Source organism: Acomys minous, assembly GCF_964271855.1.
Source record: "Acomys minous genome assembly, chromosome: 2".
NCBI classification, from domain to species: Eukaryota; Metazoa; Chordata; class Mammalia; order Rodentia; family Muridae; genus Acomys; species Acomys minous.
Window position 1 is genome coordinate 10,481,712 of NC_140484.1, and position 22,245 is coordinate 10,503,956.

At 42.3% G+C, this 22,245-nt stretch overlaps 1 protein-coding gene across 5 annotated transcripts in view; it reads left to right on the forward strand.

Moving 5' to 3' along the window:
- The window catches only part of SORCS1 (sortilin related VPS10 domain containing receptor 1), a 515,429-nt gene that overhangs the window by 177,666 nt on the left and 315,518 nt on the right, over positions 1-22,245 (forward strand). For all 5 annotated transcript variants that reach the window (XM_084757893.1, XM_084757894.1, XM_084757897.1 and 2 more), the window contains exon 2: positions 9,897-9,964. In XM_084757893.1, coding sequence (XP_084614019.1) covers positions 9,897-9,964 — 68 coding nt within the window. The remainder of the gene's footprint in view (positions 1-9,896; positions 9,965-22,245) is intronic.

Genomic DNA, 22,245 nt, shown 5'->3' on the forward strand with positions numbered 1-22,245 from the left:
TTTTGACATTAACGTCTCATCACTTAGTAGCAATAGAAGAGGAGGAGGAAGAAGCGGCCCTTAGGTGCTGTCAGATTACGTTGCTTGCTTGGTACTGTGATACCAGCAGATCTTGGAGGTTAAGTATGGTTTGAGTCATTCTCAATGTGCAAAACATCTTTAATGGTCTGTGTTGAAAGGCTTCATTTTAAAAGCATCTTAGGTCAAACGGATTGATAAAGTTGGGTTTGCTGCTAAATAGAAAGATCTGGTTTTAGGAGCAGATTCTAGTTGTCAATTATTACAAGTGTTCTCTTGCTGGTCAGCAGGCTGGGGTGGGGGTAGGGGAGCAGCAGTACCTCAACCATGGCTCATTTTTCTCATGTGGCAGCACCTGGAATACCTCCATCGCTGTTGCAGGTGAGGCCGTTGCCTTAAGTCTTTGCTGCAGGTGACCTCTAGTTGGGCAGGGGGCCAGATTCGTAGAAAGAACATGGAAAATTGACTAAGGAAGTTTCTGTACTCGCCCTTAAGCGCTCTTCACATGCTGCAGCTAGCTCTACGTCTTGTGTTCATCCAGCTCTGCACATCCCCAGCTCCGCAGCAGCAGCACTGCGGGGGGTGTCTTGTCTGCTTAGTTCCCTGGAGGAGTTGCAGTAGTTGTTTGGCGTACTTAATTTCAGGCTCACGCGGAGGACGTTACATGGATAAACATAACACTAAATTGTGTGGGACTGCCGCAAAACATGAAGGCTGTTTGGGGGTTAAGTAAGTTTCCAGAGGCAAATAATGTTACATGCTTTTTTTCATGGCCTCATTCCCCATATCCAATTCACTTTTTTTATTTTTACTGATTTTTAATCGTCTAATTGTTTGTACATGCTCTACTACTTTTAATTGAGTCCTTTGAGTGTGTGTGTGTGTGTGTGTGTGTGTGTGTGTGTGTGTGTGTGTGTGTGTGACAACCTTTCTGTCTTTTTTGGAGCACCTTAGTGCTGTTTAGCCATATTGCTCCCCGTTCCTTTTGATTAGTCAAAGAGGTGCAATTACACATTCACTTACATCTTCTAAGATAATGATAGCATAAAGCAAGCTGTGGAAGTCTGCAGAAGACTGTGTGTTCATTCACCACCGAGAGCCCTTGATCTGTTCCGAGCCAAGTTCTCTTGGAAGTTAAATGGAAAGATCAACTCCCGTGGGGACTTAATTAGGCTTCCAAAAGTTTAAAGATAAAATTATGTTTTAAATGACTTAAAACATTGGGGATGTAGCTAAGTAATATCATATGTACAAGGTCCCAGCTTTGATCCTAAACATACAGAAACACACAGAGAGACACACACTCAACAATAATAAAATAAAACAAAAGATCCTATACCTGCCATTGGCTTGAAGTGAATAAAAATTTAAAACTTACACCTTTGTATTATAAGAAATACATTTTCTGGAACTGAGTAAGAAGAAAACACAAATTAGGTGGAACTTATAACTAAAATCACGTGTGACAGTCCATGGTCTTAAATAAATAATATGTATGTATTTATGTATTTATTTATTATTCACTTTACATTCCTACTGTTTCTCCTGCCCTCCTCTCCCCCTGGTCTATCCCAGCCCTCCTACCCTCTTCCCCCTTTCCCTTCTCCCTTTCTCCTCAGAAAAAGGGGGAGTGCCCCCACCAACCCACCCAGGCTTATCAGGGCACGTCAGGACTAAGTTCATCCTCTTGCACTGAGGCCGGATAAGGCAGCCCAGCTAGGGGGAAAAGATCCAGAAGCAGGCAACAGAGCCCACACAAGGCACAGGCTCTACTAGAATTTTGACAGAGCAGGTAGTGAGAGCACGTCAGCGAGTCTCCATTAGTCCCACCAATACTCACAATCAGAGTGCACAGAGTTAGGTCCTGAATGTATCAGAGGAACATCTGATACTTGTTCCTCAATTACTAGTTTAGAGTTAGATTACATAGCTTCTCTGGGTCTCTATTTCCTCACTGAGAAGAAGTGAGGTAATTACTTAAAATGTCCTTGCTATTGAACTTTGTATGCACACAAAACAGACAGTTAATAAATATTGATGATATTAATAAGAACATTCAGTTTGGCAATCTAGGGACTCACCAAAGATCACATCCTGGATGTTTGTCACCAAGTGGCTACTCCTGTTGATTTCTTTGTTGGCAGGATCCACTTTGTACCACAGAACTGTAAAGTGAAACTCTACCTGTTGCTGGTTTTCCAAGTCTTCATCACATCCACCCTATGGCCTTGCGACTTTGTCTCCACCAGTGAAGGGAGAAGGGACCTGCCAGGAGGAAATTTGGAGAAAGCATTTTCCTTTCCCTAGTAGCTGGGATCCTAAATGTCCCTCGGAGGTGCATATATGACAGGTTTCATCCCAGCCTTTAGTGCTACAGAAAGTGGTGGCATCTTTAGGACATGGCACTTAAACTGGAAGGGGTCCTCTCTTTGAAGGGAGGACTGGGACCCAGGCCCCTCCTTTCTTTTTGCTGCAGGGTTACTGGGAGGTAAACAGCTTTACCCCATCATTTGCTGCCAGGACAATCTCCCCTTGCCACTGGCCTGACCATGGAAGGAAACCTCTGAACTTCTGGGCAAAACAAAATTCTCTGTGTCACAGTAATCACTTTGGGCATTTTATCGGTATGGCAGAAATCTAGTAAACTCCACAACTAAAAAACCAGTCATACAACAAAAGCAGTGGGAGTTGTGGAATCCTGAAGGCCGTCCCCCCACCCTCCACTTTAATCTGCTGGGTGCAGAGAATTCCAGATGTAAGGAAGTGCTGTGGCTGCCTGCAAATCGGACAGTCAAAGAGACCTCGAGTTGAACTTGTGGGAGAGGACAGGTGGTTGTCACTTGGGGCTGATGTCATTGTCGTGCTAAGTTATTTCTGGAACTGCACCAACTCTGGGATCTTCCTGTAAGGGAAAATCTCCTTTGGGTGAACGGTCTGGCCTCTGGCTTTTGTGCTAAGGGCTACCTCTTGACTATGGTAGCTAGCTCAGGACTCCAAAGCCCACATGCATACTAGATCACAAGCCTTTCCCTTTGCAGCGAGGGCCATGTCTTAGGGAATGCTTAAGGACCTTCTGAAGGAGGTAAGACCTGTCTCCGTGTTCTGAGTACTGCTGCTCATCCTCTAAGTGGTAGGTAAGCCTGAGCTCTGTTTTCTGTCGAAGCTTTCTGGACTTCGCCACCTATACACTGCAGTTCTCGGGCTCCTTTTTCTTAAAATACAGTCTCCCTGTCCTTTCACTCTGTCCACACTACAGGCACTCAGGGGAAGTCTCCTGTAGGCTTACTACTGCTGACATCTCTCTTGCTTGCTTTCTGAAAAGTATGGGCATGGTCCTGCCCTGCTTCAACTTTGTCTCTTTTCATTTCCAGGCTATGGGTCTCCAGGGACTTGTACCAGCTCTCATTCCCCTCCTGCTTTCTTCACAGTACATTTTTTTGTGCTTGGCTTTTAGCAAGCCTTTCCAAGTGTTGATTGAGTTAAATGCGCAAAATTTCCAAGCTGAATATTCTTTCTTCTGAACAAAGGCCTTATTTTCCTAGAATTGCATAAGTTCTCATTCTCGAGTTTCTTACCCCTTTAGGACTCAGAAAAGATCAATGGTATCATTAAACTTCTATTCATTGTTTTAATACCCATAGATTTTTATCAGGTCAGATTCTCAAAGGATTCACAACTCCCCGAAAGAATGAAAATGTCTAAGTTGAAAAGTTGGATAAATACTTGCTGAACCAAAGACACAATCTGGAACATGCATATTTCACGGGAAGGCAGCTTGGTTATTTTGCTTCTTTGGACTAAATTTGGAGTACAAAGAAAGTAACCCAAATCAGAACACCTATTTTTTAATCTAACCATTCAAGCTCCAGATCTGTTGAAACTCTATAATTTTTTGTCCCTGTATTGGTTTCAGTCTTGCACCAGCCGACTGTTTCCTAGCAAGCTGTTGGGCTAAGCGTATAGATAGCCTTTTTAGTTAGATGATGGAGAAGCTTCTAGGCCCACTGGAAGCTGACGAGAGAGAAGGAGGTCACTGGCTTCAGTCTTGTCTCAGCCTGCTGTCATCTTCAGTGAGGCCTGTCCCTGCTCACCAGAGGCAGATGATGGCCCACCTCAGGAGACAGAGATTTGGTGGAACATTAGCTGTGAGTTCTCAGGTGCCAGTCTGAAACACCTGCTTGTCAGGGCTTGGATTATGTTGCTACACAGACATGGATCCTGCCCTCGCCTGCCTTGTTCAGACATTGAGCTACTGGGCATCAGTTATGAGACTGTATAATTTTGTGGCACAGATTGCTCATGCCTTAGGAACTTGAGGACCAGTTTGTTTCTATTGAGATGTGTTTCCATAGAGTAAAAGAAAAAAAAAAAAGAATGCAGATTATGAGCAACTAAAAAATAGGTAGGTATATCCCTATTTTATTTTCTGGTGGTTTTATTTTTAATTTTTATTAAATAGTTTATTAGTTCTTTCAGAATTTAATACAACACATTTTGATCATATTTGCCATTCCATTCCCAACTCTTCTAAGATCCATCCCCCTTTTCCTACCTTTCCAACTTTGTCTTCTTTCCCACCCCTACCCCCACCATCACAGCTATGCTTCCCAGCTATTCATGGATGTATAGCCTTCCACTGACCTGTAGCTGGCTTCTCATGGGCTGCCTTAGAGAAAACTCTCCTTCTCCTGCCCCAGAAACCCACAATTGCCAATAGCTCCTTTGCTAGTGTGGAGACTTCCTGCACACCTTCCTTCTCTATGTTGAGATTTTGGTCCAGCTTAGGTTTGCACAGGTCTTGTGCACCTCTCACAGCTGCTCTGAATCCTTAAGTGCCACTGCCTGGTCCAGATGACACTGTTGCCTCATAACATCACCTCTGCCTGTGTTACACTGTTTCCACCCAATCATCCACAATCATCCTGGGGCAGTTAGAGGAGGGATCTGGTCTATACTCTTCATTTAGAGTTGAACATTCAAAAAATAAAAATAAAAATAGAGTTGAACATCCCACAACTAGCCAAGGTGCAGAAAATAAGAGATAGTAGCACGTCCCCATTTTCTAAATTTTTCCCAGATGAAGGTGAATTAAGGGTCAGTGGCCAAACCAAATGTCCTGATAAATGAATTGATATACTCAGAGCAATCTGTTTTCCTTCCAGTAGGGTTAAATTCTTTAGTTTAGTAAACAGTCAGGGAAAAGTATATTTCTGTCCTTAAAAAAAAAAAAGCAGAAGTTTCTAGTGCTGCTATTTAGAAAACGAACATTGCATTTTCATCCTCTGCATTATAGCACTTATGACAAGTTTGCAAATATATGCTAAACAGAATTGCTTTCGCAGGAAGGTGATCTAAGGGTTCCTTAAATGCTTGAGGTTTTGCTTCTAAATCATGTTTTATGTTAATGATGAAAAATACTGTCATATTCAAAGTTGTTATGGGCCTAATAATTTGCCTAATGGAGACTGTGTATTAACCAGAACTTTATCCAAATTAATTAATTTTAATCAAACTCAGAAAGAACTCTTGTCCAGCTATTTTGCTACAAAATGTTTTTCACTGGCTTTTGCTAATTTACAGTGGACCTGTCTGTTTAGTCATGCATATACTGGTGGTGTCTCTATTTATATCTACAATAGCTTTGCTTTGTAAGGCAGAGCAGAAAAAGGTTGGAGCTCTGAGGGAATGAATTTGCATTTTTTTTTCTGTCACTAAGTTCTCGGTGACAATTTCTCACCTCTATGCAAAAGAGTAAGTGGTCAGAGTTGATGGAATTATTCAGTAGGCAGTCTGGAAGGCTCTGGACAAAAGGTCGCGTTGGGGTCCCAGCCTGATTTTATCTCTACACTATGCAGAAAGCCTTACTCATTTACTTAAATACATCATCCTTTCCCACACAGAAACGTTAGGATGGGTGACTACCACACAATTGCTCAGGAGGTGTGTGCTACATTTTCTTTAAGTATCAACAAATTAAGGTTTTGTAAGGCAAGAATGTGAGGAAAAAAATTTCTGTAAAAGACAGATTTCATGTGGTAGCAGGAGTCCTGAGACTGGCTAGGAAGGATACTTCTGATATATTACTGTGGAAAGTTCCAGAAATAACTCCATGTTAAGGGCTAGATATATTGTTAACTGGAAGTTATCAGCCCATAGCTATTTGGATGTTTGCTATTCAAAGATCTCCTGAGATTTGGAGCAGTCCCTAATAAAGTTCTCATCAGGATTAGCACTTATGGTGTTCTCAGGGGTATTTGGGCACTGTACAGCGAAATCAAGATAGAGCAATGAATAATGAATAGGAAGTTTACCGACATTATGTTTTGTGAGCGAATGTTTGTCAAAATAACCTTTACAGGAGCTGGAAGATGGGTTCATCAGTCATGTCCATGGTGTCTAAGCCTGAGGACCTGAGTCTGCATTCCCAGCATTCACTCCAAAGCTTGCATCGGTAACCCCAGCAGCAGGCATAATAGATAGGCACATCTCTGCAGGTCATTGTCTAGGCAGTCTAGCAGAACCAGTGAGCCCCTGGTTTAGTGAGAGACCCTGTCTCATAAAATCAGGTGGAGAGTGATGGCCCAAGATACTTAATGTTGCATGTTTACAGGTCAAACCTCCTTCCCATGCACACACACACACACATCCATATGAGACATCCACGCAACATACAAACAACACACATCCACATAACAGACACACATATCAATGTAACAGGCATACACATCCACATAACACACATGCACATGACATACACATAACACACAGACACAAATGCACACACACACACATAATATACACATATACACATAACACACACATTCACATAACAGGCACACCCATCCACATCACACACATGCATCCACACACAACTCACACACACCCACACCTACATCTTATACACACGCACATGCACGCATACATGCACACACACAATACACATACATACACATAACACATGCATTCATATAACAGGCACACACATCCACACATAAACTCACTCATGCACACACATATACACTCACACACATATCCACGTTACACATACTTGTACCACACTCACATAGGCACAAACACATCCACATAAAACACAAACACACACACACACACACACACAGAGAGGAAACTAAAAACATAATTTCTTCCACTGAATTTATAATTTAATGTCATATGCTTGAACTAATAAGATATATAAATGAAAGTTGTTTATAGAGTGAGAGTAAATGATCAGGTATTCATTACTAAAGAAAATTTTACTCACAGTCAGGTTGATTTCTGTAACATCTGAAAATATGCAAATTTCTTTAACATCTGAAAATATGCAAACTTATAAGAGGCTAGTACCAAGATAGGCAAACAACTGCCTTTTCCACGTAGTCTCGCTTTGGAGCAGTGGTTTGGGCTGTGACCTCTTTAACAGGTGAGGACTTTGTTAAATAGCACCACTAATCAGAAGAGAAGACTAACTAGCCAATAAACAATGTGCCCGCTCCTACAAACCAGCACATCACTTAATTGTCCAGCAGTGAGGTGACAAGTAGTGCATACACTCAGCGGGGAAGATGAAGGGAAGAGAGGTCCCGGGTAAGCCTAGCAGTTCATTTCTCCTTCTTGCTCTAGTGCTGAAAACAGAAAGATTACATTGGCTCGAACAGCTATGCTGTGAAATGTTTACAGAGGATGCATCTCCTGTGTGGTATTGATGAACTGCTGGACCATGTCACTAGCATTTTCAGTTTTACTAGTCCAGCAAGAGGAAGCAGGGGACAGATTTCCACCTTCATGCCCATGTGCCCCGGGAATTGATTGCTTAAACAATCCCTGTGTGTGTTGGGTGGGGGGGTTGCACCATTTCACACTGGGTTAAAGGGATTCCACTCCTGGGCACCTCTGAAGTCCATTGTCACATGAATGGGAGCCATGGCCCGTGACCAGAAGAATGTCATTATTTAGTTTACTGCTGTATTGTATCATAAGAGCAACTACCTAGAAATGCCTTCTCCCCACACTCCCATTTTCATGGTGGGGGACTTATAGGACTAGTTGGCAAAATCACACTGAGGCGGAGTAGCAACATCATTCTTTGTCTTCAAACAAACAGCCACCCCGCTGCCGCTGATCAGCATTCCTGGGATGGCTATGATTGAAATTTAGCACTTAATTGGCACAGGGATCTGTTAAGCATATGCCCCACCACAGGCATGCCATCTGATGTACCCATAGGGTGCCTCACACCTCACACATGCTCACGTCTTTGCTGAACAAGGGACTTTTGAAAAGATCATTGGTGGCAGCTCATACTGTGGGTTGGGAGGAGGTGGCTTCGGAGGACAAGTCTGCAGGGCTCTCAGCTGGCCTTCTGGTTAACATAGCTCTCTTTCCTAGAAGGGAGTCCTAGGTAACTTGCTGTGAAGAGTTAAGGATCATTGATGCTTCTGCCTCCTAAATGAGGCCCTGTGCCAGTAACCTGGAATTTGGAAGGATTTAGCACACTTGGGCAGTCACTGCCTCAGAATTCAAGGTTAGAACATTCTGTGCTCACTGTAGCTATAATTGATCCCAAGGCCTTCAGAGAAAATCAGGCCATTGATGTGAATGGCTTCCTGCTGGGTTGCTGACATCATAGCAGGGCTGAAAGGTCTAGGGCTACAGTGTGCATATGAGAATGAAAAAAAATGGACCGAGCGCGTTCTGTTCTCATATCTGAAGAGTCTATAGGTGAAGGAAGAGCAGTCAGTGGTTAGGCCACATTGTATTGTTCAATGTCCACAGATGCCCTGGGGACTGAGGACTCCAGGAAATAAGATGGGGCCTATTCATGGTTGCTGGTACCAAGGAAGTTGTCTTCTCAAATTGCTGTGGTGGCCAAGACAGTCAGGACCATGCAAAAGAAAGGGCTGGCTCTCTGAAAGTTGCTTTTTTGTTTTCCAGAAGGTTTTATAGTGTTTGGATCACAGTCTCCAAGCTTTGTTGTGGTTCTTTTGTTCTTGTCTAGCATGAGAGAAACGCCTGGATGATTAGGTAATGCTTCCTGTATTCTGAACAAATGAGGTAAAGGGTTTGAATGCCTCTAGGTGATGCTGGAAACAGGTAGCAAATTAAAGGGCCCTTTTGCTGTGAAGCTGAGGGGAATTTGTTTCGGGTACGTCCTCTCCCAGAACTTGTTCCTAATTTGGAGTCTTCTCCAAAGCCAGCTTTGTAAGTCTCAGGGATCATGTGTCCTGGAACCCCTTTACGGTGTCATTGCTTTGCCCTTCTGCAGGGTAGGTAGTATCTCCTACCTGACTTTCAAGTCAGACGAAGCAGTTAATCAAACTCACAAAGAAGCAAGGAACTAATGCCGTAGGCCCTGTGCAAAGATGTGATTTGTGCTTGTGGTCCGTTTGTTACTTCTCACAGTAATGTTTGCCAGGAGTTAACATTGCCCTCTGCCTCACTATCAGATGGGTGCACTGAGGATCAGGAGTCAAGGATGGTGGACTGTGTGGCCTGGTTGTGGGATCTGGGAACCTTATCATTGACTTTTCCTGATCAGTTTTACTCAGGGGGTTAACTTGAAATGTACATACTTGACAGTTTTGTAAGCTTCATGAAAAATATTAAGCCCACAATGGCAAAGACATACATGGAAAAACAGGAAGCCCTGGCTCCGGGTGGTGGTGGGGCCTCTTGAGAATGGTGGGCAGGGCATCTGGCCTGAGAGGCTCAGTACCAAGCTGCCATCCCTTCCCCAGCCGCAGCAGCAAAGCAGTAACAATTCATTCAATTATGTTAAGCGCCCATTAAAGGAATCCTAAGCCCTCCCCTGGGCCATCTCAGTGCTAAGAGATTGTAATTGTTTGAGACTAACCATGATTTTTTTTTCCTTCTGCCTTCAGGTGATTCTCATTTTGACAAAGCTCTATGACTACAACCTGGGGAGCCTCACGGAGAGCTCGCTTTGGAGGTACGGAGATAGATTAGGCCACTAATTGCTGTGCTGTTTAAGCCCGGTGTCTGCTACTGCTGTCTCTGGAAGTCTCAGTTTGGGGGTGGGGGATGGAGGGGATGGGTGTTTCCTGCTTAGAGGCCTGTTTCCCCCCTCCCCCCTCCCAATGTTTCCTCTAGAGATGGGATGGGCTTTATCTACTGGCGAGCCAGAGAAGTGCCTTCTTCTCCTTGTCGGTGAGACTGTTGTGTTCCACTCCTCTCGAAGTGCTAATGCATTTTGATTCCCATGGTTCTCACTGACCTGGAAACTGCTGAGGAGAAAGGGCTGGGCTTCCTCCTGGAGAAGTCAGCACCTCAGCCTCTAGGTGTGCCGGAACCGGCTTCCCTTCAGATGCAAGGCAGGCGGAGTTTGCTGTCCATGGTGCTGCAGCTCCCTAGCACATAGGTGAACACGCAGACGTTTGTATGCCTTTATTTCAGGGATCCGTGTGGTATTTCACACCCATAAAAATTGTGTGGAAAAAAATACTGTGACAAATGAAAGGTTATACAGCATTTAGGTTATACAGATTACCTCTTGAATGCCCAAACAAAGATGCTGTGGGTTTGTTATCAGCCTGAAGTAAAAACAGAGAAATGCTCAGAAACCCAATTCAGTGGATTTTATTACTTATTAGGTTTTTTAAATGGCTTTTTCTTTTTACTCTAAGTTTTACCCTTCTCAGCAGCCTATTGCAGGTGGCAATACCTGCACCAGCCCCTGGAACCCAGGAGAACATTGCCTCTCAGTGGTTCCTCCCATCTCATCTGATAATCCCTGAAGATGGAGTTTTGTCTACATTCAATCTAGGGGTAGGCTAGGGCCAATGGGTGTCTTGGTTGGTGCCCAGCACCTAGTGCATTATTTAACTTGCGGAAGCCTTGATCAGAATGTGCATGGCTCAGTACATATGTGTCTCTTTGATAGCTTTTTCCAGCATACATGCATTCATAAGAATAAAAGCCACTCTTCCCCCTACAGTGTATCTGCCACAAACAGCTCAGAGTGTATGTTAGGCAATTAAGAGACATTCAGCCTTGTCTCAGAGAGGCAGAGGACTTTATCAGACACAAGGCTCTACTTGCACTGTGGCAAATGCACAGAGAGACACAGGAGGAGGTGGTACTAGACCGCTAACACTAGTGCTCAGTGGAAGCTTGCTTCTTTCTCTCTGGTGAGACCTATTAAGACTGCACGTTATGATCTAAGGGAGGCAGGTTAATGAAATAAAAATGGTGCCTGCCATCACAGTACGGAGAGGCAGAGACGGGAGCATTACCAGTGCTTGGGAGCCACCCAGACTAGACAAGTAAGTCAGTTCCAGGTACAGTGAAAAACTGTTTTAAAAAATAAGATGGACGATGATTAAGGATACATCCAATAAGCTGACCTCTGTTGTCCACACAGCACAAACACACATGTGCATGTTCACACCCTAACACACACATGCACAAACACAATCAAACACACACCAAGACATAAGCTAATACCTAATGTATGTATCATATTTCTATGTACTAATAATTAATATATGCATGATATTTATATGTATAAATGAGCAGGGTTTTTAAATACTGAGATTTTTAACAGAATTTTTTTCTATTTCTGAAAAAATCCTAAACAACTGAGAAATGTCCAGTTTTTCAGATCCAAACCTTCAATTGAGCCTTGTTGCTTGAGAATTCTACCAGTTAAATAATGAAAAGAGTCAAGTGTCAAATGCCTCTGAGTATTGGAATAGGTGGGGGCCAAGAGGCACTGACCTTGTACTGATGTCCTAAGGACTTAAAGCTCTTTGGATCTATGAGACAAGGATGACAAGCTACCATTGTGCCCAATTAATGAGATTTACTCCCTGTTCGCGCTGCCATCGATTGTGCCTTAATCCTAGAGCAAGTTGCTGATTTTGTTTTGTGTTGTGTCATTGTTCACTCAGGGAGTCAAACTGAGAGGGGCTGGGTGATCTGACACAGGACAATTAATGGCACCTGAATACCAACTCTAACTGGCTGTGGATTAAGCATTGAGATTTGTGGGGAAAGCTGGTATTACCATTTGAAGCAAGATAAGCTTAAAGGTTGAGATAAATAAAACGTCAAATCGAGATACAGTATCTCTGAGAAGAAATGTATTCATCTTTCCCCTCTCTTGTCCAGAGCAATCAGTACTCCGCCAAGAGAGGCTTAGCTGCTGTGGGAGCCTTAGGCAGTTCTGACTGAGCTACAAGCATGCACTTTTAAAGGGCCACACACCTGCAGTGCCTCTGTCAGAGAGGCTTACAGTTGACAGTGACTGGTCAAAGTCAGTGTCTCAAATCCCACTTCTGGATGCGAAGATCTTTCCTCTCCGACTCCAGAAGCTCCAGGGGTGTACTGTGGCATGGAGCAGATGCTTAGCTTCCTGCTTTGAAGAGCAGCTTTCCTACAAAACACCGTTTTTACTCAGCTGTAAATAAAGGGCTGTGGAATGGAAGTACACAGTCTAAAAACAATGTGTCAAAATGGCCCTGCATAGGGATTTCCCTCACTTCTGGCATACCCAATGATGCGGTTCATGTCTGTGCTTGGGCTGTGTACCACCACCCCCCTCTAAGTCCTGCAGGAGCCAGCTGCCATCCCACAAATGGTCTCGATCACCATCCTCTCCATTCAGAATTCAACTGAGTTTCAGGTCATGTGTATATCACGAGGCAGTGGTTTGAGGTCCCAGGCTTTCAGTTGTTTTATTAAGACCTAATTGCCAACTTTGTAAATCGTGGAAGTAGTGTGCGTTCGTTATAAGGAGTCAGTCAGTGTGGTGACGCCTGAAGGAAACTTTCCACACAGGCCTAGGTTGGTGTTATTAACAGTTGCCAATTATTTTGTTTAATGTTCAGGTCCTGATTTAAGTGTTAATCGATATACACCAACCAGGGATAATTTTTTTGTGTTTGCTTGTTTTGTGTTTGCAAAATATAGGAGTGTTCTATTCAGTGGACTCCAGCAGTTTATCTTGTTTTACTTGCCAGTGAATCATGGGTATCTATACAGAAAAACATCTTTAACAATGAGTCTAAATCATTAGTGCCCCAATATGTGGAATATGCATATTGAATTAAACTAAGTCAAGAAGTGCTTTCTGCGAAGCAGTGTTTTCTGTGTATTTATTCTTGAACCAACCCTATAGAAATCAGCCTTGTTAGCATCTCCAGTTTCCACAGGCGAGAAGTAAAGCTTAGGAAAATTAGAGCGCCTGCTTGCTGATTGTGTGATGATCCACAGAGCTCATCCTCATCTGTTTTCCTAATGTGCATGCACCTGGCTCTGGTTTACATTTCTGATGTTTCTGTAGTTAGTCTCTTCAATATTAGTTATGATGTATAATAGCTTAGTAACATATTTGTAGACATGTCTCTGTATTTTAATAACTTGATCTCTGTAAAGTACCAGAGTTCTAAAACGGCATCATATACTAAAGTTATAACTTAAGTATATTACATTATAAATATGAAATATTCTACATCATAGAAATGGCTATGCCCATGTCCAGATTCCAATCAGATTTCTGGGCACAAAAACCACCATCTGAATGCACAGTGCACAAGGCCATCCCCCCAAAGACAGACACAATAATAACTTGTGCACAGCTTTATCTTGCATTAGTACACTTGTATCTACACACCGAGTTTCTGCTTCTCTTATAAAAAGCAGATGTTGGGATAAGATGTTGGAATAAGATGGAATAAGTATTGTGAATGATTGCAATACTTGTTTCCCCCGATGTTTTTCTCTCAGTATCTTCTAATAGATGTGAATAGAGGATCTTTTCACAATGGTTGATTTTGTGGACTCCCCTTCTGATCATACATACAATTATCTTTGGATAACTGTCTCTTCTCTCATTAATGCCATGGTGCATCATGTGTCTTTGTCTTCTAATGGCTGCCAGATGTTTGTTTACTTCATTCCATTCAACAAACAAATATAAGAGTTTATTACACCAGCCACCACATTCAGTAGTCAGCGGAAATAAAACTATATGTAAGAAAGATTTTCCTTCTACCAGAAACTCAACATCTGCTTTTGTGATAAAAATGATAAACTCAGTGTATAGATAGAAGTGCAGTAATTCAAGATAAAGCTGTGCGCAAGTTATTATGATGTCTGTTTTTTGGAGAATGGCCTTGGGCACTGTATATTCAATGCTGCTTTCTGTGCACCCATATCTGGTTCCAGTCTGGAAGTGGGCATGTCATTTCTACAAAGAATCTGCTGTATCAGTGTTGTGTAAAAGATGCTCCACAATTATATTGGTTAATAAAGAAGCCGTTCAGCCTATAGCTAGGTGAAAGATGACGGGAGGTGTTCCCAGTCCATGAGGTCTCAGGTAAGGAAGGAGAGAGAGGAGGTGGAAGGAAAAAAAGGCACCGAGAAGGGAGGAGAGAGAAGGCTGGAGGAGAAGATCCCATGAGGAGTTTGCCATGAAGACAGAGAGATGTAACAGAAGGGCCAAGACAAGACTGAGATGGCATGTAAAAGCAAACATGGCTGGGAGATAGCCAGACTACCATAACTAGACTAGAATATATTAATATACGAATGATGATGAATATATACCCAGTCATAGTGCTTAAAGCCTGTTGAATAAATCTAATATGTCTCTATGTCAACTATTTGGGAGTTTTAAGGCAGGTAATAGAAAAGGCTCCTATTAATACCAAAATTCCACATCTGTCTTATTTCCACTATAGTTTAGAAAAGCAGATTGTGGTCATGTATTAAAGTGTATATAACATGTTTTATAGTATATTTAACATAGGTATCATGTCTCCACATGCTCATGTATTGAAAGATGGCTCCAGGGTCTGTGGACACTGGGTTAATCTACTGATAGGATCAAAGCAGAATTAACTATGAAGAGATGGCATTGAGTACAGAAGTCACTGGTGACAAATCTTTATTTGTCTGCTTATATATTGTCCCTGTCCCCTTTTCCTGTCTCTGCTTTGTAGGCATCACAAAGAGAACAGCTTTGTTTCACCACATGTCCTAAATCAATACAGCCAGCCAAACATGGACTCAAGATATCTGAAGCCATGAGGCAAAGCAAATCCTTAAATTGTTTAGATTTTTTTTTAGAGAGGCTTAGTGATGAATAACATCAATATGTCTTAGTGTTCTCTCTGTTGCCTGTCCCACACAAAGAACATGGCTCATACTAAGTTTCAATGAACTCTATTTTTCTTGGAAGCAATATATTAGAAATGGCTTAGGTGAAAAGCTGTTAGGGGAGATACCAGTAAGTTGTCTTTAGAGGTGTGATCCTGGGTAGATAAATCAGGCTCTAGCTGATGGCTCCCGTTCATGTGTGTATGTGCAGCACATGGGACTAAGTGGGCTATTAAATGCACAAAGGACGTGGGCTTGAGAAGTGGAGAGGAAGATGGATCTGGGAACAGTGAGAGGAAGTAGTAGGGGCTGGGACGAATCTGATCCGAATGTGTTGTAGGCCACGTTTGACCTCACAGGGACAGCCACAGTACCCACAAGAATCTGCCCAGGTTTCAACCAGATAAAATCCCAGAACTGAGAAGGGGAAGTAGACATAAGATCCTACCTCTAACAGATGAGCCATTTGCAATTGTAACCTGCTAGGAAAGTAAAAGTAAAATTTTTCCAATAGGTGTATATAAGCCACACTCTGTGGCAGCAACACAAAACAGACTCTGTCTTCTGTTGTGTGCATTTTTTTCGGGGGGGGGGGTCTTATTGGCTTTTTGTTTCACTGATTTTTTTCCTTTAGTTTGTCTATGTTGATTTTTTTTTTTTTAGTGGCTGGGGACATTGAACAGTAAGTTGGGTGGACAGGGAAATGGAGACACCCTGGGAGCAGTTGAGAAAAGGAAAGACTATGAAGAATATATATTGTACAAAAATTTATCTATCCCCTCTCCTCTCGTCTATCTATTTTTTGAGACAAGGTCTTCTATGTAGCCTTGGCTGTCCTGGTACCCACTATGCATTTGAGGTTGGCCTCTAACTCACAGAGATCTTTCTGCCTCTGCCTCTGCCTCCCAAGTATTGCGAGTAAAGTGTGTACTACCATGCCCAAGCCATTCTTTTTAAATTTCAAAAATAAAAATTGTAAAAATATATTACATATTGTGTGATGTATAAAAATATATTGTAATTCTCAAATAACTCATAAAATAGATTGAAGAAGAAATGAATGTTTTTAGGATTATTAAAATCCATAAAACCCTAAAATCCTAAAATGTGAATGCAATGCGTTGCATATAAGCCAAACTGTTTTGAAGACAATGCCACACGATCTTATGAAATTTGAACATGTTTCACTCCAGTAGGAAGATCATGTCCAGAGCTAAGTGTGAAAAATCCCAGGTTCGCGTGAAGGGTATGGTCCTATTTGTCTTAAGCTTAGTATACACCCCATGGCAGTATTTTTGTGACACCCTGTCTGTGCTCCATTGAGTGATATTTTACAACTTTCTGAGCCCTCAGAGACTGAGAATCTGGACTCCATATGTAGCCTTGTACTCCGAGCTGATTGGCACTCTGCTGAGTTCTCCATTTCTCCTTTTAGCAAGTAATAGATAAGATGCACAGCAAAGCAAACAGCATCCCGATGAGTTAATAACTTTATCAATGTAAGCCAAGGAAGCGCGTGCAGAATATTATGATACAGGAAGCAAAGCAACTGACAATCTGATGTCAAACGTAGCTGTAGATTCAGGAGATGTGAAATATATTAATTTTCCTTTTCTTATATTGTTTTGGTGCAACAGATTTCATACTGTGTGGTTAAATCTTACACGCATGAAGCCCTTTGAGCTGTAGATTACCACCCCGCTGGCCTCCAATAGACAATTGTGCATGCACCCTCATAGGCCCCTGGAGGATTTTCTCCTCACATTGTCCTTTGTTCAATTATGTCAAATCTTAAGCTCACTATGAATTGGTAATCAAATGTGGAAATGGATTTTTTGAGGTTGGGGCGCAAAGGATATCAAGAGTCCTGGGACACGATGTATTAATCTGTAGGAAAATTGAGTCTAAATATTTGTTGAGAATAATTAGCACTCCATCTTTTCTTAGCTTGTTAAAAGGCCGTTTTTGCAGTCTGCATTACCAAGTGAGGTCTCGAGACTTTTTAACCATAGCCTTTTATTGCCTTCATCTACTATATGTCACAGCTGTAATGATTTTGTTTATTATTTAGTGCTGTCTGATGCCACCATTAAAATGTTTCCTGGTACAGAGATCTTGTTTGTCTCTTCTTGGAGCCTAGAAAAAATGTTTAATAAATAGAATTTCAAGTGAAATTTAGCAAATTAATGGAATATGCAAATAAATCCATACCTACTCCATGCTAAATGATATTATCCAGATGTGAATAATTGGACCATTGCCTGTAAGCTTTTAACAGTCGAATAGGGGAGACTTATAGCTAATAACACTGAATAATGATAACTAATAATAATACCAATAATAATGTAACATTTATTTATTTATTTTTAAAGATTTATTTATTATGTATACAGTATGCATCACATCACATCATAGATGGCTGCGAGCCACCATGTGGCTGCTGGGAACCGAACTCAGGACCTCTGGAAGAGCAGTCAGTGCTCTCAACCACTGAGCCATCTCTCCAGCCCCCGTAACATTTATTGAAATACACTGGTGTTCCAGTGGGGAAGGAAAATTTCAAGAAAAGATATGAGCAGAGTCATACAGATGTGTTTGAACTTACTAAATACTTACTGAGTTCTAGATACCTTCAGGTGCTGGTGTATGTATAAAACATGCCATATTCACAATTCTGTCCTGCAAAATTGATTTGTTCAATTTCCTCTCTAGTGTGTATATGCTAAAACGTATCCCAGAGATATAAATGCATTTTTGAAAAGTTAGAGACAAGGGGGAGAGTGGATTAAGGAAAAACTCTCACAGTGTATAGAAAGCATTTCCTGGTGGTCAAAAACCATACAAGTACAACAACCAAAAGAATGTTAATCAGTGACGTAAGGAAGAAGAAGAGTCTGGGCTTTTAAGGAAAGAAGGAATGAACTATGGAAGCAGGACGAGGCATTGTTTAAATGTTTTTGTTTATTTTGTATGTGTCTCGGTAGGTATGGGTGCATAGTATACTCATGGAGGTTAAAGGACAACTTATGGAAGTCCGTTCTCTCCTTCCACTGTATAGGTTCCTGTGAACTGAACTCAGATAACCTGACTTAGCAGTAGCAACTTAACCCAATGATCTACCTCATGCTTTATATAATGAAGTAGAAATGACCATCCTGTTAAGATGAGCAAGAAGGTGCAAAGGGGAAGCATGGAAAGTGACTGTCTCCTTGTTATCTTGGGATGGTCAGTGGGTGAGTTGGAGTGGCTATGAGTTCCTTTCTTACATGTTAAATCTGAGGATTTTATCCATTCCAGTGGGAACTTCAGTGGGTCGTGATATGTACGTCTTTGGTGCATTTGCAAGAGGTCTAGTGTAAGGATATGTGCTTGGAGGACTCCTGTGTAAACATTTCAAGTTTTGCTAAAAGCTTAAAGGAATGGATAGATAGTGAGAAAGGAAGAATGGAAGACATCAGTCCTGAGCCAAAGGTGAGAGCCTGAGGATTGGAAAGAGTTGAACTTGTAAGTTAGAACACAACTGAGGCAGGCACACCTACCTATGTACAGCACAGAACAGGCTCAGTGGTCAAGACCAGGTCCTGCTCTGGGAGAGGACCCTACTTCAGCTTCTAGTACCCACATTGGTCACTGTCTCCATAGCGCCAACTCCAGCGAATCTTCCTCCCTCCTCTGGTTTCCTTGGACACCTACACTCAAGGGCATAAACGTCACCACCACCACCACCACCAGCACCAAAAATTCATATAGTTTAAAAATGAAAGCGATAATAGTGAAAACAAACAAACAAACTCAAGACAGGCTGCATACACATATTTTTAAAAAGTGCTTCTAAAGTGGATACTAGCTTGGCCAATATGGAGGACAATGACCCTGCAGAAGTAGTGGAGGGAAAGCCAGATTGCACTGGCCTGAGAACATGCACCAGGCTGTGAATGTCCTGTGAATCCTACTGCTGGGGATAAGTAGTGAGGTAACGAGAAAGGTGATGGAGTCCATTCTTTTGAGGAAGAAGTTGGAAGTCAAGAAAAGAAGAAAAAGAGATATGTGTATGTTAAGGGGGTCATCAACTAAGGGAATGCTCTTTAACTCTAATGTATGGAGAACCGTAAATGAGTGTATTTTTAATTGATAAAACCAAAAGGGAAAGACAACGCATGGAATAATCCAAATTTGAGTACTAGAAAGGGATCTGAGAGGTTATCTGCCAGCCGTGCTGGATCTCGGAATTATGAGAGGAGGCAGCAGATCCTTCCCCTCGCAGGGCCCAGAGTACAGCACATTTTGATCAGTTCTATTGAGCAATGGAGCACCATGTATTAAGACATCCCCTGTTTGGGTGCATAGTCAATGGAAAAGCCGCTGAGGAGGCATGGGAAGCAACTTCGTAGAGGCAGGGAGGTGTTGTGATGACTTCTCTTTGCGCCCCACTGGCTTCCACATGGCTTAGGGTGACTGAGCTCTTTCTCATTCATCACTGGGAAACATACAAGACAATGGTTGGTTTTATAGCACTGAGAGATTTTGAGAAAGGGAATGAGGAGTCTTGAATGTGAGGAAAAGATTATTCGCTAAAAACTGATGAGAGTAAAGGAAGAGGAAGAGGAAGAAAAACAGTGGGAAAGTGGGACCCCGACCCAAATCCAAGCATTTTTAGAAGCCAGAAAATACTCAAGGAGTGACTTCCAAAGGATCAGGTCTGTTTGTAAAACTTAGAACAGATCTTAGCTCCCCAGGGACACTGGGAAAGGGAAGTGGTTAAAGCAGGTTGTGTCAGTTACAAAACCTTTGCTTGGAGTTGCTGTGCACAGTCGGCTGCACTCTGGAGCAGAGTGCTGCTGTTTCCCATGTCTGCATGTGAGCTGCAGGGTCTGCCTGTCAGGGGCCTCCACACCTCTGAGACGATAAGGATGGGCAGCCTGCCCCTTTGTTGATCAGGAATACTGCACAGCCTTACTAACTTTGGTTAAGGTACCTTTTGTCAGGTAGCTCTCAGTTTACGATGTAAGACATGCCTGTTGTCCGTGGTTCTCTCACATTTACACCACTGTAAAATGGAACTACTAGCATACATGCCACGATGAAGAACCATCAGAATCCTTTCTGTCACTACTCAATTGACTAGCTCCATTGATGTACTTCTTTTAAGACATGGAGAATTTATTTAAATACTTTTTGTCTGTTTTCTCTTCTAAAAATGTGGTTTTGCCTCATAGGATTCTGTTTGTGCTGTGACAAGCATGTGGCTCTCACTAAACACACAATAAATAATGGAAACTCTCAGGCATATATGAGGGCCTTTATATTTATTTGGATATTAATTGAAATGGTTTGACCCCTGTGTGATTTGCATAATAAATGATACTACTAGCATGTAAGGTCGTTTGTATAAGAATACCACTATAGGTTCATATAGTTAAATGCTTGTTTCAAAGTTGGTGGAAGTGTTTTGGAAGGATTAGGAGGTGTGACCTTGTGGAGGAGTTGTGTCACTATGGGTAGGGTTTGAGATTTCCTAAGCCCATGCCATTCCCAGTTATCCCTGCTCTCTCTACCTTGTGACTGTGGATCAGAATCTAAGATCTCAGGATCTGCTCCAGTGCCATGTCCGCTTACCTGCTGTCATCGTGGACTTTAAACCTCAAGCACTATGAGCCTCAATAGACATTTTCTTTCGTGCATATCCTTGGTCATAGTGTCTTATCATGGCACTAGAAAAATAACTAGTATAGTGTATTTTATTAATTCTAAACTCTCCTGAAAGTGCTACGTATGTATGCATTTAACTCATCCTCCAAAGAACTCAGAAGATGGGCTCTGTCCTTACACTATGTCCATATATAAGGAAACCAATGCACAGAACAGTAACCACCAAAGGGCCATCAGAAGGATGAGCAATGGAGCAGACATCTGATGTAGGCAAGCTACTTCCCAAGCCCAGACTCTGAACTCACAGAAGCCATCTCTCGTCGTAGCACCCCCCTCACCAAGGACAAGGAAGGACTGGTTGTATGTGGACTCATTATTATTCTGCATCTATTTTTCTTCTGAATGTATTATTTTCTGAACATTTCTCACCCTTTCCGGGAGCATTTGGGAAGCTGCATGTTACCTCATTCACCACAGTACTATTCTTGTTTTATAGCAGATAATCAACATCTTGAGGAATTTGTTGGGGGAAATATTTCTTTGAGAAGTTATCTTTGTCATGTGTGGATTAATTAATTGATGCAAAACTTGCTTCCTCTTACATATCATGGGAAATCAAAGGTTTACAGAAGTTCATTTATTCAAATGTCAGGTTGTTTTAATTTATTGTCAGTGCACATGTGTGAGGTGACAGATACTAATTTAATCTCGGCATGTCGATTGACACTGTCGCGCTGTGTGGCTACACCTAGATTCCCACAGGCACCAGAAGCTAAAACAACGTGAGGGGAAGCCAGGCATTCTCAAGAATCATGGAAGAAGTCCTTAAGCACACATGTGACAGGTGTCCATTGGTTTCTTGTCCAGACTGCACCACACTATACTGTCACCTGAGCATGACCCCTTGCAAGGAGATCATCAAGCACAGCTGTAGACAGTGTTCATCGGAGAGCAGAGAGGCCAGCAATGCGGCCTGCATCTCAGAGCACAGGGACAGCGGAGATGGAGGCAGAGCTATCGGAGGACTTTACGAAACACCTTTTCTTATTTCAGGTGAAGTCTATGATATACTGTTCAACCACAAATCCTGCCGAGCACTCTCAGCTCTGCTCTTCCCCTTCCAGAGGGAAATGGTGCACTGAAGAGTTACTTATTCCTCAGCACGGACTTCCTTTCTTTCTCCTGCTGGGGTGTATTAGCAAGGTCGGCACCTTTGGTTTATTGGCTTCAAACAATCTGTGATTGTGCAGGATTATGACTCCTTAGCTTGCAGAAGCAGAAGATGCAATCCATTCACGAAAGGCACGGGGCTTTTTTCCCCCTTTAGAAATGTGTATTTGACTTCTGCCAGCATTTCTGGGGACTTAAAAGACCTTTTAGAACAGAATGTATCTTTGAATGTCCTACTTCTTCGCACTTTCAAATGCGAGCACTGAGCGGAGCCAGTGTGCGCTCCGCTCC